Source organism: Oncorhynchus mykiss, chromosome 17, assembly GCF_013265735.2.
Source record: "Oncorhynchus mykiss isolate Arlee chromosome 17, USDA_OmykA_1.1, whole genome shotgun sequence".
NCBI classification, from domain to species: domain Eukaryota; kingdom Metazoa; phylum Chordata; class Actinopteri; order Salmoniformes; family Salmonidae; genus Oncorhynchus; species Oncorhynchus mykiss.
In genome coordinates, this window is record NC_048581.1 from 83,687,821 (window position 1) to 83,702,633 (window position 14,813).

Sequence of the window (14,813 nt, forward strand, 5' to 3'; positions counted from 1 at the left end):
TCACTAGGACTTGATGGACTAGCGCATTGTATTCCACTAGGACTTGATGGACTAGCTCATTGTATTCACTAGGACTTGATGGACTAGCTCATTGTATTCCACTAGGACTTGGACTAGCTCATTGTATTCCACTAGGACTTGATGGACTAGCACATTGTATTCACTAGGACTTTATGGACTAGCTCATTGTATTCACTAGGACTTTATGGACTAGCTCATTGTATTCACTAGGACTTTATGGACTAGCTCATTGTATTCACTAGGACTTTATGGACTAGCTCATTGTATTCACTAGGACTTTATGGACTAGCTTATTGTATTCACTAGGACTTTATGGACTAGCTCATTGTATTCACTAGGACTTTATGGACTAGCTTATTGTATTCACTAGGACTTTATGGACTAGCTTATTGTATTCACTAGGACTTTATGGACTAGCTTATTGTATTCACTAGGACTTTATGGACTAGCTTATTGTATTCACTAGGACTTTATGGACTAGCTTATTGTATTCACTAGGACTTTATGGACTAGCTTATTGTATTCACTAGGACTTTATGGACTAGCTTATTGTATTCACTAGGACTTTATGGACTAGCTCATTGTATTCACTAGGACTTTATGGACTAGCTCATTGTATTCACTAGGACTTGGACTAGCTTATTGTATTCACTAGGACTTGGACTAGCTTATTGTATTCACTAGGACTTGGACTAGCTTATTGTATTCACTAGGACTTTATGGACTAGCTTATTGTATTCACTAGGACGTTATGGACTAGCTCATTGTATTCACTAGGACTTGGACTAGCTTATTGTATTCACTAGGACTTGGACTAGCTTATTGTATTCACTAGGACTTGATGGACTAGCACATTGTATTCACTAGGACTTGGACTAGCTTATTGTATTCACTAGGACTTTATGGACTAGCTTATTGTATTCACTAGGACTTTATGGACTAGCTTATTGTATTCACTAGGACTTTATGGACTAGCTCATTGTATTCACTAGGACTTTATGGACTAGCTCATTGTATTCACTAGGACTTTATGGACTAGCTCATTGTATTCACTAGGACTTGGACTAGCTTATTGTATTCACTAGGACTTGGACTAGCTTATTGTATTCCACTAGGACTTTATGGACTAGCTCATTGTATTCACTAGGACTTGGACTAGCTTATTGTATTCACTAGGACTTGGACTAGCTTATTGTATTCACTAGGACTTGGACTAGCTTATTGTATTCACTAGGACTTTATGGACTAGCTTATTGTATTCACTAGGACTTTATGGACTAGCTTATTGTATTCACTAGGACGTTATGGACTAGCTCATTGTATTCACTAGGACGTTATGGACTAGCTCATTGTATTCACTAGGACTTTATGGACTAGCTCATTGTATTCACTAGGACTTGGACTAGCTCATTGTATTCACTAGGACTTTATGGACTAGCTCATTGTATTCACTAGGACTTTATGGACTAGCTTATTGTATTCACTAGGACTTTATGGACTAGCTCATTGTATTCACTAGGACTTGGACTAGCTCATTGTATTCACTAGGACTTTATGGACTAGCTTATTGTATTCACTAGGACTTTATGGACTAGCTCATTGTATTCACTAGGACTTTATGGACTAGCTCATTGTATTCACTAGGACTTTATGGACTAGCTCATTGTATTCACTAGGACTATATGGACTAGCTCATTGTATTCACTAGGACTTTATGGACTAGCTCATTGTATTCACTAGGACTATATGGACTAGCTCATTGTATTCACTAGGACTTTATGGACTAGCTCATTGTATTCACTAGGACTATATGGACTAGCTCATTGTATTCACTAGGACTTTATGGACTAGCTCATTGTATTCACTAGGACTATATGGACTAGCTCATTGTATTCACTAGGACTTTATGGACTAGCTCATTGTATTCACTAGGACTATATGGACTAGCTCATTGTATTCACTAGGACTTTATGGACTAGCTCATTGTATTCACTAGGACTTGGACTAGCTCATTGTATTCACTAGGACTGTGTGTTGTTGTGATCTATGTGTATTTTATGTGTTGTTTTTATGCTCCTTTCCTGCGAAACCAATTGCTCTCTGGGTCAAATAAAGTTGAACTCGTTGTTGTGTCCAGGTATTGAAGGTTTATATCATTGTGTCCAGGTATTGAAGGTTTATATCATTGTGTCTAGGTATTGAAGGTTTATATCATTGTGTCCAGGTATTGAAGGTTTATATCATTGTGTCCAGGTATTGAAGGTTTATATCATTGTGTCCAGGTATTGAAGGGTTATATCATTGTGTCTAGGTATTGAAGGTTTATATCATTGTGTCCAGGTATTGAAGGTTTATATCATTGTGTCCAGGTATTGAAGGTTTATATCATTGTGTCTAGGTATTGAAGGTTTATATCATTGTGTCTAGGTATTGAAGGGTTATATCATTGTGTCCAGGTATTGAAGGTTTATATCATTGTGTCTAGGTATTGAAGGGTTATATCATTGTGTCTAGGTATAGAGCATGTGAAGGGCTTCAGAGTTTACCTGGAGGACAAGGACCCAGAGGGAAAGCTGTGTCAGCACATGATCCTCAAAGACCCACGACAGCTCAACTTTTCTTACAGCAATGTGGTAAGTCACAGCACAGACTCAGCCAACAGGGTTTATTTTCCTTCGTGCACCTGGAAGGTGTGTGAACTAGCTTGGTATAATATAACATGCATAATAACTCAAGCTCAACTTTCCAAGTAATGTAAGTAAGTATTTGGTTGCTGAAGCCCTTACAAGACTTGATGACCGAAACACATCCATTTTGACTGCTGATAATAAATCAAAGGAATCATTTATTTTGTAAGTGCTGGCTGACCTGAAGTATACCTTCACCTTGTTATTTCCTGATAGATGATGAACTCTCAGCCCTTCCCTGGCCTGGCCTTTGAGACGGACTACATGATCCGGATAGTTCCTTTCCCCACCTTCATGAATGACAGCTTCTTCCCTCCATCCTTCCTGCGCACCAACTGTAAGAGAAACACTCCTCGAGCTGCCGGCCCTATTTGTAGACCATAAACACAGTTTAATCACTACAGGCAACTTTAAGTGGAATCAGACAGTGCCAGTGGTTTTACCTGGCCACACGATCACTACTGAGGAAAATCTTCAGGCCCTCATTTTGGAAAAACTCCTAGCCCTAAGTGATGATCTTGTGAATTGGTAAAGTCCTGTAACTGTCGTGTAACTGTCGTGTAACTGTAGTGTAACTGTCGTGTAACTGTAGTGTAACTGTCGTGTAACTAGTGCAACTGTCGTGTAACTAGTGCAACTGTCGTGTAACTAGTGCAACTGTCGTGTAACTAGTGCAACTGTCGTGTAACTAGTGCAACTGTCGTGTAACTAGTGCAACTGTCGTGTAACTAGTGCAACTGTCGTGTAACTGTCGTGTAACTGTCGTGTAACTGTTGTGTAACATTCGTGTTATTGTCGTGCAACATTCGTGTTATTGTCGTGCAACAGTCATGTAACTAGTGCAACAGTCGTGTAACTGTAGTGTAACTGTTGGTGAAGACTCCCGTTGTAATTGTGTGTTTGTTCTCAGCCTGTGAAGTGCTTCTGGGACCCGACAACCTCGTCTGCAAACCATGTGAGTCCCCGTTGTACATCTACTTGCTCTTGTACCTACCTGTGTGATGCTGTAATCATGCTATTAACAACACTTTATTAACACATCAACAACATAGTATTGACATGTTTTACATAGTAAATAGCCTACTAATGTCCTTATAATTGCATAGTAATGGAGTTGAGTGTAAGGCATTGTGATTAATTGCAATGATATAGACATTCCTCTATTTTCTCATATACATACCTTTCTTTCTGTCTGGTGGTTGTGATCAGTCTGGAAGCCCAAGACCCTCAACATCTCTCAGCGGGGCACCAACCTCCATGTTGTCTTTGACCACGCCCCCTCCACCTTCGGCTTCACCGTTTACTACCTGTACTACAAACTACGACAGGAGGGACCCTTCAGGCTCAAACGCTGCAAACCGGTAAGGAAGGAAATTATGTTATAAGTATGCTCCAGAGCCTCAAAATTTTCCTGGTTAGATCGTGTGGTAGGAAAATCTCAGGGCCTTTCTTATAAGCAGTGATAATTAAGCAATGATGAGCTGCAACTTAGCCTGCATTTATCAAGCTCATCAGAGTAGAAGTGCCGATGATCTAGGATCAGTTTTGCCTTATGCCTACCCTAAAAAACATTTGTATATTTTACAATTTTAACCTTTATTTAACTAGGCAAGTCAGTTTAAGAACAAATTCTTATTTACAAGGACGGCCTACCCCGGCCAAAGCCGGACGACGCTGGGCCGATTGTGCGCCGCCCTATGGTACTCCCAATCACGGCCGGATGTGATACAACCTGCATACAGGAAATGGAAATGGGAGGACCTGGTCATAGATCAGCACTCCTAGTCTAAGACTCTTTTTATGAATACTGCTCCTAATGTGTTTCCCAGACACTGAGGAGGATGTAGTATGAATACTGCTCCTAATGTGTTTCCCAGACACTGAGGAGGATGTAGTATGGATACGGTGTGTTGACGTGTCTTCTGCCTTGGGCTCCTCTACCAGGCCTCTGCCTGCTGGGCCTTTCTCTCTCTCTCTCTCTCTCTGTCTCTCTCTCTGACAATCTATGGCCTCCTGAGAGACATCCGTGGACTTATCATACTTTCCTCTCTCTCTCTCTCTCGCTCTCTCTTTCACGCTCTGTTGCTCTCTCGCTCTCTCTTTCGCGCTCTGTTGCTCTCTCTCTCTCTCTCTCTCTCTCTCTCTCTATTTCTCTGTCTTTCTCTCTTTATTTTTCTTTCTCTCTGTCAGTGACACGAAGAACAACTCTGAGGCAGACCTGTATTCTAATAGCATTTGACATTTATTTCAAATACTTTGAGCATATGCTTTAACCTGTTGGAGTGCCAGGTCTGGTCAGAGCCACTCTGACGTCCTGAAGACTTTCCCAGCAGCAGAACAGATTGTCATTACCCAAGGCTGGAGGAGAGCTGGAGGAGAGCTGGAGGAGAGCTGGAGGAGAGTAGAGGCTTTCTCTCTCATGTTGACATAACGTGTTGCATTGTTTTAGTTGGAGAGAGAAAGATAAAAACCTATAATCTCCCCCCTTCCTCTTCCAGTCAAGTCCTCTCTCAGCCCTACAGTTGTTCTGCCTGTGAACAATGACGAAAGCAGAAAAGCCAAAGCCCCCCCCCCCCCCCCCCCCCCCAGCTAGTTCTATCAAGTCCCTTCTCTCACTGTGGTTTGAAACAGGATCTGCTTATATCATCAACAATGGGTTTATTTGGACATGAGGTGGAAAGAAACTATCTTTATGTCAGTATTCTAAAGCCCTAGTCATAGATGCAGAAAACTCCTCAGCTATGTACCAAATTCAACGTGAAGATATTATCACCGCAGAAACAGCATTGATTTAGTCGGTAACATGTACACACATCCCTTCAGGAGGAACATTCAGCTGCTGTTGAAAATGGTTGATCATTGATAATCATGCACGTCTTTACTCTCTTTTTGTACAGGAGTTAAACCTGCCCAAAACAACATGTGTTCTTCAAGATGTGATACCAGGAACCTATGCGATTGAGGTAAGGATTCTGACCTCACACTACTGCAGGATTCTCTCCTGGTTGTGACTATGGTATGTTATGATTATTATACAATCACACTTAAGAAAGCTTATGGATATACTATTCTAAACCATAAAGAAACCCTGCAGCTCATATTTACCGACATCTTTTGTCCTGCAGCTGCGAGATGACACCAACACCACCAGGAGACAGGCCCAGTACCACGTGAGCCAAGGTGAGCTACCTTGCCTCTGGACTGACACACTAGATACCATCATAGCCTCACACTTCTCTGTGGACCAATAACTTTTTACTAGACTCTCATTACATTACATAAGCACGGATGACATAAGCACGGATGACGTGCTTCTACACCTGCATTGCTCGCTGTTTGGGGTTTTAAGCTGGGTTTATGTACAGCACTTTGTGACATCAGCTGATGTAAGAAGGGCTTTATAAATAAATGTGATTGATTGATGACTGGAGGACATTATTATCACCTAAGAGTGTTCTCTTAAAGTATTCAAGTCTTGTGTACACTTTGTAGAATTAAAAACAAGCACTAAGTGGAATTGATGAGATGTATTCTAATGTATTTATTCTAATTTCTACCATAATGTCCAGCCCACTCCCCGTGGGCAGGTCCTATCGGATTCATGAGATGTATTCTAATTTGTTTATTCTAATGTCTACCATAATGTCCAGCCCACTCCCCGTGGACAGGTCCTATCGGATTCATGAGATGTATTCTAATTTGTTTATTCTAATTTCTACCATAATGTCCAGCCCACTCCCCGTGGGCAGGTCCTATCGGATTCATGAGATGTATTCTAATTTGTTTATTCTAATTTCTACCATAATGTCCAGCCCACTCCCCGTGGGCAGGTCCTATCGGATTCATGAGATGTATTCGAATTTGTTTATTCTAATTTCTACCATAATGTCCAGCCCACTCCCCGTGGGCAGGTCCTATCGGATTCATGAGATGTATTCTAATTTGTTTATTCTAATTTCTACCATAATGTCCAGCCCACTCCCCGTGGGCAGGTCCTATCAGATTCATGAGATGTATTCTAATTTGTTTATTCTAATTTCTACCATAATGTCCAGCCCACTCCCCGTGGGCAGGTCCTATCAGAGCCATGGCCATCACTGTTCCTCTGGTCATCATTTCTGCCTTTGCTACACTCTTCACCGTCATGTGCCGCAAGAAACAACAAGGTATGTTCCTTTTATCATTGTTTTCATATTACTGCACTCCATTTTACATTCAGTCTCCATTCTGTCTGTTTACCGAGTCTAACTTTTAAAGTATTCCAACATGTACTTACATTATGAGACGTTTAGTAGATTAGGCCAGTGCTGCTGTGTCAATGCATTTCCTTTCACCCTTTTAATATGGAATTAACATTTTATTAATATGCCATCCATCTATCCATCCATCTATCTATCTATCTAGAGAACATCTACTCCCATCTGGACGAGGAGAGCTCTGAGTCATCGTCTCACACCACAGCTCTGAATGCAGACAGGCCCTGGCCCCGGACCAAGGTGTTTGTCTGCTACTCCACTAAGGACTGCCCCAAACACCTCGCTGTCATACAGAGCTTCGCCTTCTTCCTCCAGGACTTCTGTGGCTGTGAGGTAGGCACTAAGCTTCAGAAATAATGCTCATTGGAGCACAAACCCCCTTATCTAGATGATAGCTCATTAGTTTAGCTCTATTAAGGGTTAACTGAGGGTTGGCTCAGGCCTGGGAATTGAATGTGAACAGACTACATGGCAGAAGCTTGAAAGTCTGGAATGTGGGTTGTGTGCCACCTGCTGGCTAGTAGGCGAATTACTACTAGTAGAAGAGGAATACCTCAGTACATACTCAAGAATAGTTTAGTATTCTGTAGTAATAATCCATAATAATGATAATAATATGAATATGCAATCGTTGCCTGACTATTGCTGTCTGTGGTTGAATTATTCCTAGAGGTGATGTTATAACACCTGTTTTAACACCTCGTACCTCTTTGATCCTCTGTATTATGTCTTAGGTGACTCTGGACCTATGGGAGCACCTGCAGATCTGTAAGGAGGGCCAGATGTCCTGGCTGAGCCGGCAGATAGATGAGGCTCACTACATCATCACTGTCTGCTCCAAGGGCCTTAAGTACTACGTAGAGAAGAAAAACCGCAGAGGGAAATCACCAGCCAGAACTTGCCCTGGAGGTGTTTGACTGATTTATTTAACTTATTTGACAGTTGAACAAAAAATAATATACAGCTGGTTCATACATTTCATTGCAAGTTGTGGTTGTTTTAGGGAAAGGGCATACCTAGTCGGTTGCTCAACTGAATGCATTCAACCGAAATGTGTGTTCTGCATTTAACCCAACCCCTCTGAATCAGAGAGGTGCGGGAGGATGCCTTGTGCCACGTCATCGGCGCCCAGGGAGCAGTTGTTGTTGCGGGTTAGCTACCTTTCTCAAAAGTGTTCACCTTGCAGGCTCAGGGATTCGCTCTTAACCGCTAGGCTACCTGGCTCTACCTGTTTTACCTACCTCAGTTAAATGCCCTGAATGTAAATCGCTCTGGATCAGTGTTGGGGAATGTTACTTTCATGGAAAGTAACTTGTTACATTACTTTTGCATTACCAAACACAAAAAACCCTCTGAAGATACCTTGCGCGTGTTGGTCATTCATTTTTATGCCCAGTAGAGGGCGCACACCACCTTCTTATCAACTGTGCATAACCTGATCACCTAACTAAGGTGTTATTATTACCAGGCAGTAATTGGGGCACTCACCTGAACCCGATGATCCTGTGTTTGCGTGTGAATCCTGCAAGTATCGTCAGTCAAGTAACATCTGTACTTTTCTTCTACCAATTCAAAGTAATGTGAATACTTCCACAATTAAGGCTATTGTCTCTGCCATCTCGCTAGCTATCTACCAGCTACCATGCCAGCTACCATGCCAGCTACCATTCCAGCTACCCGCCACAATGTTCATGCTGTAACAGGAGGGTGGAACGAATGTAGCCTAGGAGGGAGGGATTTTCATTTTTAATTTTCGTCAACAGAAAAAGGGAAATAATATTGTAAAAGTAACTAAGTAACTGATTTCTTAAATTGACAAACTAATGTATTAGGTTACTCATTACCACAAAAAAAGTAATCTGAATACTCTAATGGGTTATATGTATTGCATTACTCCCAACAATGCTCCGGATAAGAACTTCTGCTAAATTACCAAAATGTAAGGATACCACAAAGACACTGACTTATGTCCATTGGGTTTGTTTTGGAGCAGGTGGTGGAGCAGCAGCAGCGGCAGCAGCGAATGGAGCAGAGCTCTTCATCGTTGCCGTGGCAATGATCGCAGAGAAGCTTCGCGAGGGGTGCCAGAAAGACCAGGACCTGTCTCGTTTCATGGCCATCTACTTTGACTACTCCCACGAGAGCGATGTCCCCACCATGCTGAGCCTGGCTCCCAAGTTTAAGCTCATGGATCAGCTCCCTCAGATGTTCAGCCTCCTCCACTCTCGACAGCTCAGTTTACCAGAGCGCGAACCGCAGCCTCTCAACATCAGCAAGAGGAACTACTTCCGGAGCAAGTCGGGGCGGTCTCTATACGTAGCCATCTGTAACATGCACCAGCACATTTCTCTGGAGCCTGATTGGTTCGAGAGGCAGCTGATGCCTGCCCCCCCAGCCCCGCCTCCGAAGCAGCGTGACGCCGCCAGAACGTCTTCGTCATCATCACCTCACATGGAGAAGTTTGACTCTGGGCTGGTGCTCAATGAGGTTCTGTTTAAGTTGCCATCAGAAAGTGAGGGTACTCTGAAGAGGAATGTGCTGCTCACGTCTCTCCCACCCAACCTCAGTCTGGCCCACTGCTCCCTGGACAGACCTGTGGGGCCTGGGCCTGGCTCCAGCCTCTCTCAGGGGGAGATCGGGGGGCTGTCGGGGGCCTCATCTGGTCTGGGTCCTCTGGGTCTGGGGTCTCTGAGGCCTGTGGTCCCTCCTCAGGCTGGGGATGGCTCGGCCAGTCCTCCAGAGATGCCCAGGGACTCGGGGATCTATGATTCGTCAGTGCCTTCCTCTGAGCTGTCCATCCCCCTCATGGAGGGCCTGTCACCTGACCAGGCTGACTCCTCCTCTCTGGCCGAAAGCGAATCATCTTCTTCCGGACTGGGTAAGAGACCAATGACTAAAAATGCCTAAAAGGATGTTGTATGACATTTTCACATACAAATAGTCATGAAACATATCTTCCATATGTGGTCATGAATCATGAATCAGATTGTGAATGAGTCGGATTTAAAGCCCATTGCCTAAAAATGCCTAAAATGATGTATGACATTTTCACATTCAAATACAGCAGGACTGATAGTGAACCATGGGTCAGATTGACAATGAGTCATCTAATTTGAATCAGAGATGATTCAGTCTGATGAGTCAGTCAGACTGACATCATAACAGAGTTTCTCAAACCACTCCTGAGGGACTCCTGGTCGTTTCACAGAATAGTTTTATACACCGTGTCCATATTCATAAGAATCAATTCCCCTCGCCCACAAATTGGGGAAAACAAACATTCTTTCCCATTGACTCCCATTGTAAAAGATCCAACTTCTTTGTCAGTTTTTGTTTTTATATATTAAAGAAGAAAGAATACGTCCTGAAAAGCAGCTTTGTTGTTCAATGTACATGTAACCAGGCCAAAAACCCTGACCTGCGGTCCACAACGCTCCCGAGTAGGGAAATGGAGCCTCACTCACTCATGTGGCTGCCATCGCCATCATGAAAAGGGGCAATATTATGTTTTTATAAGGAGTGAGAGCACTCGGGAGCAGGCAATGTTGAAAAGTCAAAAAATTACATGTTGGACTTTTCTTAAATATTAGTTTTGTTATTGACTGAAACAAGAAGACAACAAAAAAAGTGTGTTTGAAAAAAGGTTTTTGCTGTGAGCCGATGAAGTAACCTAGGTAACCACAGGTTGTTTTCCCCACAGGCGGGTGGAGACCGTGACGTTCTGTCTAATACCGACTGGGCGTATTCAGGGGTGGAAATGGAAAAAGTCACTAATTCCCACCCCTTTCTTTGTTCTAGCACACCTGAAATCAACATGTTCAACTAAGCATCAAGCCCTTGATTAGTTGAAGCAGCTGTGCTACTAATAACTTGTATTTTAAAGTACTGTATTTTTACATCTGGCCCATGGCCTGTTGCTAAAGTGACGCCATTTGTGTTGAATTATGTTTGCTGTGCCTCCAGAAGTTGCTGAATATCTCTTCATCTTGTGTGTCTCCAGGTGATGAGGAGCCACCTGCTGTCAGCTCTCTGCGCTGCGCCATGGCAACCATCTGTAAAGCTGAGCTCCACCAACACCATCTAAAGCAGTCTGAAGGACTGGGGCTCCCTCCTGTTCCTGTTCCTCCCTTGTAGTGAACGGAACAACGACTTTACAGTACCTGGACACCCATAACGACACTTTACTGCCTTCAAAGACACTGCCTTGATACGGACCATCATCCTGAGTTGTACGAGCTATCTAAAACATTGAATCCCAAATGAACAGTGTACGGTAACCAAGCCCATGGATGTCAGTGATGTCATCCGCTATGGAATCTCTGTGGACTTGTGGCTGATAGAACACTGAGGAATGTTGATGTCATTGTTTTAGAACACAGAGGGTTTTGTGAACGTTCTAAGTTGTGTGAAGACAAGGCGTTATTTAATCAAATGGTTGTATGTTGTTTTGCATCGCTGTCCTGTATTTGTTAGTGTTCTAACGGTGTTTATTTTAGACTAGGCCAGATCTTCCCTTTAAAACATCCCATACCAGGTTACTAGTTCACTAACACACCTGCTTCAACTCCTCTAATAATCATCAACCCTAGATTACTTGAATTAGGTGTGTTAGTGCTGGGCTTGAACAAAAAATCTGGACTTCAACACCAGATGTAGTGTGTTTCTAACTGGGACAATTTCGTGAGCCAGTAGTGATGACCATGCTCTTTTAAGTGAGAGAACGTTGGTTTGTTACTTCATTCTAATTTATTGAAAATTATGAAATATGAAATTACTTTTTAAGGATACAAGGTGCTGAAATTATTGTGTCAAAACACTTTTACTTGTTTTTTTTAATGTAGTTTTCACACCAATTTGTTTTACTAATAGAAAAGGTTTGACAACTCTTGTGTAAGAGATCAGATATATTGGGAGTACCTAGGGCTGTGGCGGTTCATGACATCTCGTCAGCCGGTGATTGTCAAGCAAATAACTGTCGGTCTCACGGTAATTGACCGTCAATTAACATAAACACATTTAGCATCTCCTGGTTTCCACACATAGCCTACAAGCCACTGATGCAGACATTTGGATCATCTACATTTTAAAAAGTCTATTAAATCCATGTAATAAAGCCAACACCTTCACAATAAATCCATTATTATTTTAGACCGGTCTAAAGAAGCATGATGGTGAAGATAATATAGTCTATTTCAGAAGAACTGAATTGCATACTCTGAGTTGTCCTGATGTTAGTTCCTGATCTGGCTATGCCATGTGGCTGTTGGCTACAATAGTTAATTTAGCGGACAAGACTTGGTTAGAATTCTGTGGCATTATTTTACATTATTTTATATTATGAAGAATACAATTGAACAAAGATGAATAAAATATAAAGGATGTTTTCTCCAAATGATTTGAGGGGTGTGCACATGTGCTATTCTGTTTTGAGCGGTTAACAAATAAATAGATACTCCTATATGCTTAATTTAAAATTAATAATGTAACTTTAGTTGTTCAACAAACGTTGGGCTATATGTTTTGATTTTTTAATACATTGTAAGGCTGCATGATGAGACTAATGATCATTTGAAAAAAGTTGTTTGAAAGGCATGTGCTCTGCTTAGTTTTTTTTTTGTTGCGCTGGCTGTTGCCTACACACTTCATCAGTCTCTCATTCACAATTTGACAAGCGCTTGACAATGCCTCGAATTTCCCAGGGGCATCCCCTTTGTGTGGCCGATGCACCCTAAAACAAGTTGTGCGTTTGGCGGCCAGTACCCGTTGTTCCTTTCTCCCTGATTGCTACATGCTTCGAAGCACCCCTCACTCACATGGCTCAGGTCGTTCTCACAAGCTACAAGTGAAGAGCAACCCTTCGGGAACACAACTCCTTATCCAATTCCGAGTACATATTGAATATATTGGAAGAAGAGTCCACATTTACTTTTTGTCAACCAACAAGATGAGTAGGCCTAATGAACAGCAAAAGCACTAGTCTATGTCAATCTACTATCCCCCATAGTACAAAAGTTTACTTATTCTATTCTTTGCGAGAAATACAAATTCCAAACATAGTCTGGGACAGTTGTGGGATGTGATAGATCCCAAATTATTACAACCACTAGCATTAAACAAGCTTTTTTACGCGATGAGACTGAAGCAACAGATCGGAACGTTTATCTTAAAATGTGATAAACTATTAGCCTATTTCATCACATAAGCGCAGCAATGCACACATGGCAGTAGGCCATTATCAAAAGTGACTTTATGCATTATGCTATTATGCATGTAATGCTTTTATTATAAAGGTGCATTTTTATGCTGAACATTTTCTTCTCCGAACTTGAGACTCACGCGCTGCTTAAGTATGTATGCCAGTTAGGCTCTACCACCCTTGTAAAGCAGATTAATGTACTTCATTTTAAGAAATTATTTGGCCACTTTAGATGTGATAATAACCTTTATCAAAACATATAGACCTATGGGCTGGCCTACATGAGGTGTGTGACTATGATTAGAAAAATTCACAAAAAAAGGGATTGTTTCTTGCAATATCAGCCCATCAATATTAGTGATAAGCTAATATTTTCACACATCAGACTATTCTTGATTTAATCTTGTCTTTACATATACTAAATAATATATCTGTGAAATGTCTCATGAAGTGTTTGATTACATTTTTGATTACATTTGCATTTATGTCAGAATGATTAGAGGGACAATCGAGTGCTGAGTACCAGGCAGTTAGCAATCTTGGAAGACTACTAATGACCGTCAGCAGCATCAGAGCTTGGAGAAAGCCGGTGTTGCGGTAATATGGTTACCACCCCAGGAGTACCCACACTATTTGATCATATATTTGACACCAGCAGTTCTGCATTTTTTTTGTCTCCATCAGAAGAGTGGACAGGGGTGTCCATTTTAGGAGCAATTTCATAAACTAAATGTCTTTATTTGAAACTTGGGAAATATACTGTTATTCAACTCTTAAAGAGAAAAAACGAATTCAGCGCATTCGGAAAGTATTCAGACCCCTTGACTTTTCCCCCATTTTGTTAAAGTTACAGCCGTATTCAAAAATTGATTAAATTAACACGTGGTCATCAATCTACACACAATACCCAGTAATGACAAAGTGAAAACAGGTTTTTAGAAATGTTTGAAATTGTACAGAAAATTTAAAAAACAGAAATACCTTATTTACATAAGTATTTAGCCCCTTTGCTATAAGACTTGAAATTGAGCTCAGGTGCATCCTGTTTCCATTGATGATCATTGAGATGTTTCTACAACTTGATTGGAGTCCACCTGTGGTATATTCAATTGCTTGGACATGATGTGGAAAGGCACACAACTGTCTATACAAGGTCCCACAGTTGACAGTGCATGTCAGAGCAAAAACAAAGCCATGAGGTGGAAGGAATTGTCCATAGAGCTCTGAGACAGGATTGTGTCAAGGCACAGACCTGGGGAAGTATTGAAGGTCCCCAAGAACAGAGTGGCCTCCATCATTCTTAAATGGAAGCAGTTTGGAACCACCTCGAGTCTTCTTAGAGCTGGCAGCCCTGCCAAACTGAGCAATCTGGAGAGAAGGGCCTTGGTCAGGGAGGTGACCAAGAACCCAATGGTCACTCTGACAGAGCTCCAGAGTTAATCTGTGGAGATGGGAGAACTTTCCAGAAGGACAACCTTGTCTGCAGCACTGATCGAACATCTCTGGAGAGACCTGAAAATAGCTGTGCAGCGACACTCCCCATCCAACCTGAAAGGGCTTGATAGGATCTGCAGAGGAGAATGGGAGAAACTCCCCAAATACAGATGTGCCAAGCTTGTAGTGTCATACCTAAGAAAACTCAAGGCTGTAATC

General features: G+C 41.9%; 1 protein-coding gene across 3 annotated transcripts in view; it reads left to right on the forward strand.

The window, feature by feature from the left end:
* LOC110494741 (interleukin-17 receptor D) overlaps positions 1-14,103 on the forward strand; it is a 59,479-nt gene extending 45,376 nt beyond the window's left edge. The window contains exons 4-14 of one of the 3 annotated variants that reach the window (XM_036950788.1): positions 2,536-2,654; positions 2,925-3,045; positions 3,619-3,663; positions 3,918-4,069; positions 5,606-5,671; positions 5,834-5,888; positions 6,764-6,874; positions 7,113-7,297; positions 7,699-7,873; positions 8,955-9,842; positions 10,965-14,102. In XM_036950788.1, coding sequence (XP_036806683.1) covers positions 2,536-2,654; positions 2,925-3,045; positions 3,619-3,663; positions 3,918-4,069; positions 5,606-5,671; positions 5,834-5,888; positions 6,764-6,874; positions 7,113-7,297; positions 7,699-7,873; positions 8,955-9,842; positions 10,965-11,098 — 2,051 coding nt within the window. In that variant the 3' untranslated portion in view covers positions 11,099-14,102. Of the gene's footprint in view, positions 1-2,535; positions 2,655-2,924; positions 3,046-3,618; positions 3,664-3,917; positions 4,070-5,605; positions 5,672-5,833; positions 5,889-6,763; positions 6,875-7,112; positions 7,298-7,698; positions 7,874-8,954; positions 9,843-10,964 lie in introns of all 3 variants that reach the window. The other 2 variants (XM_036950789.1, XM_036950790.1) reach the window with 2 other exon arrangements.
* The last annotated feature ends 710 nt before the right edge of the window (positions 14,104-14,813 follow it).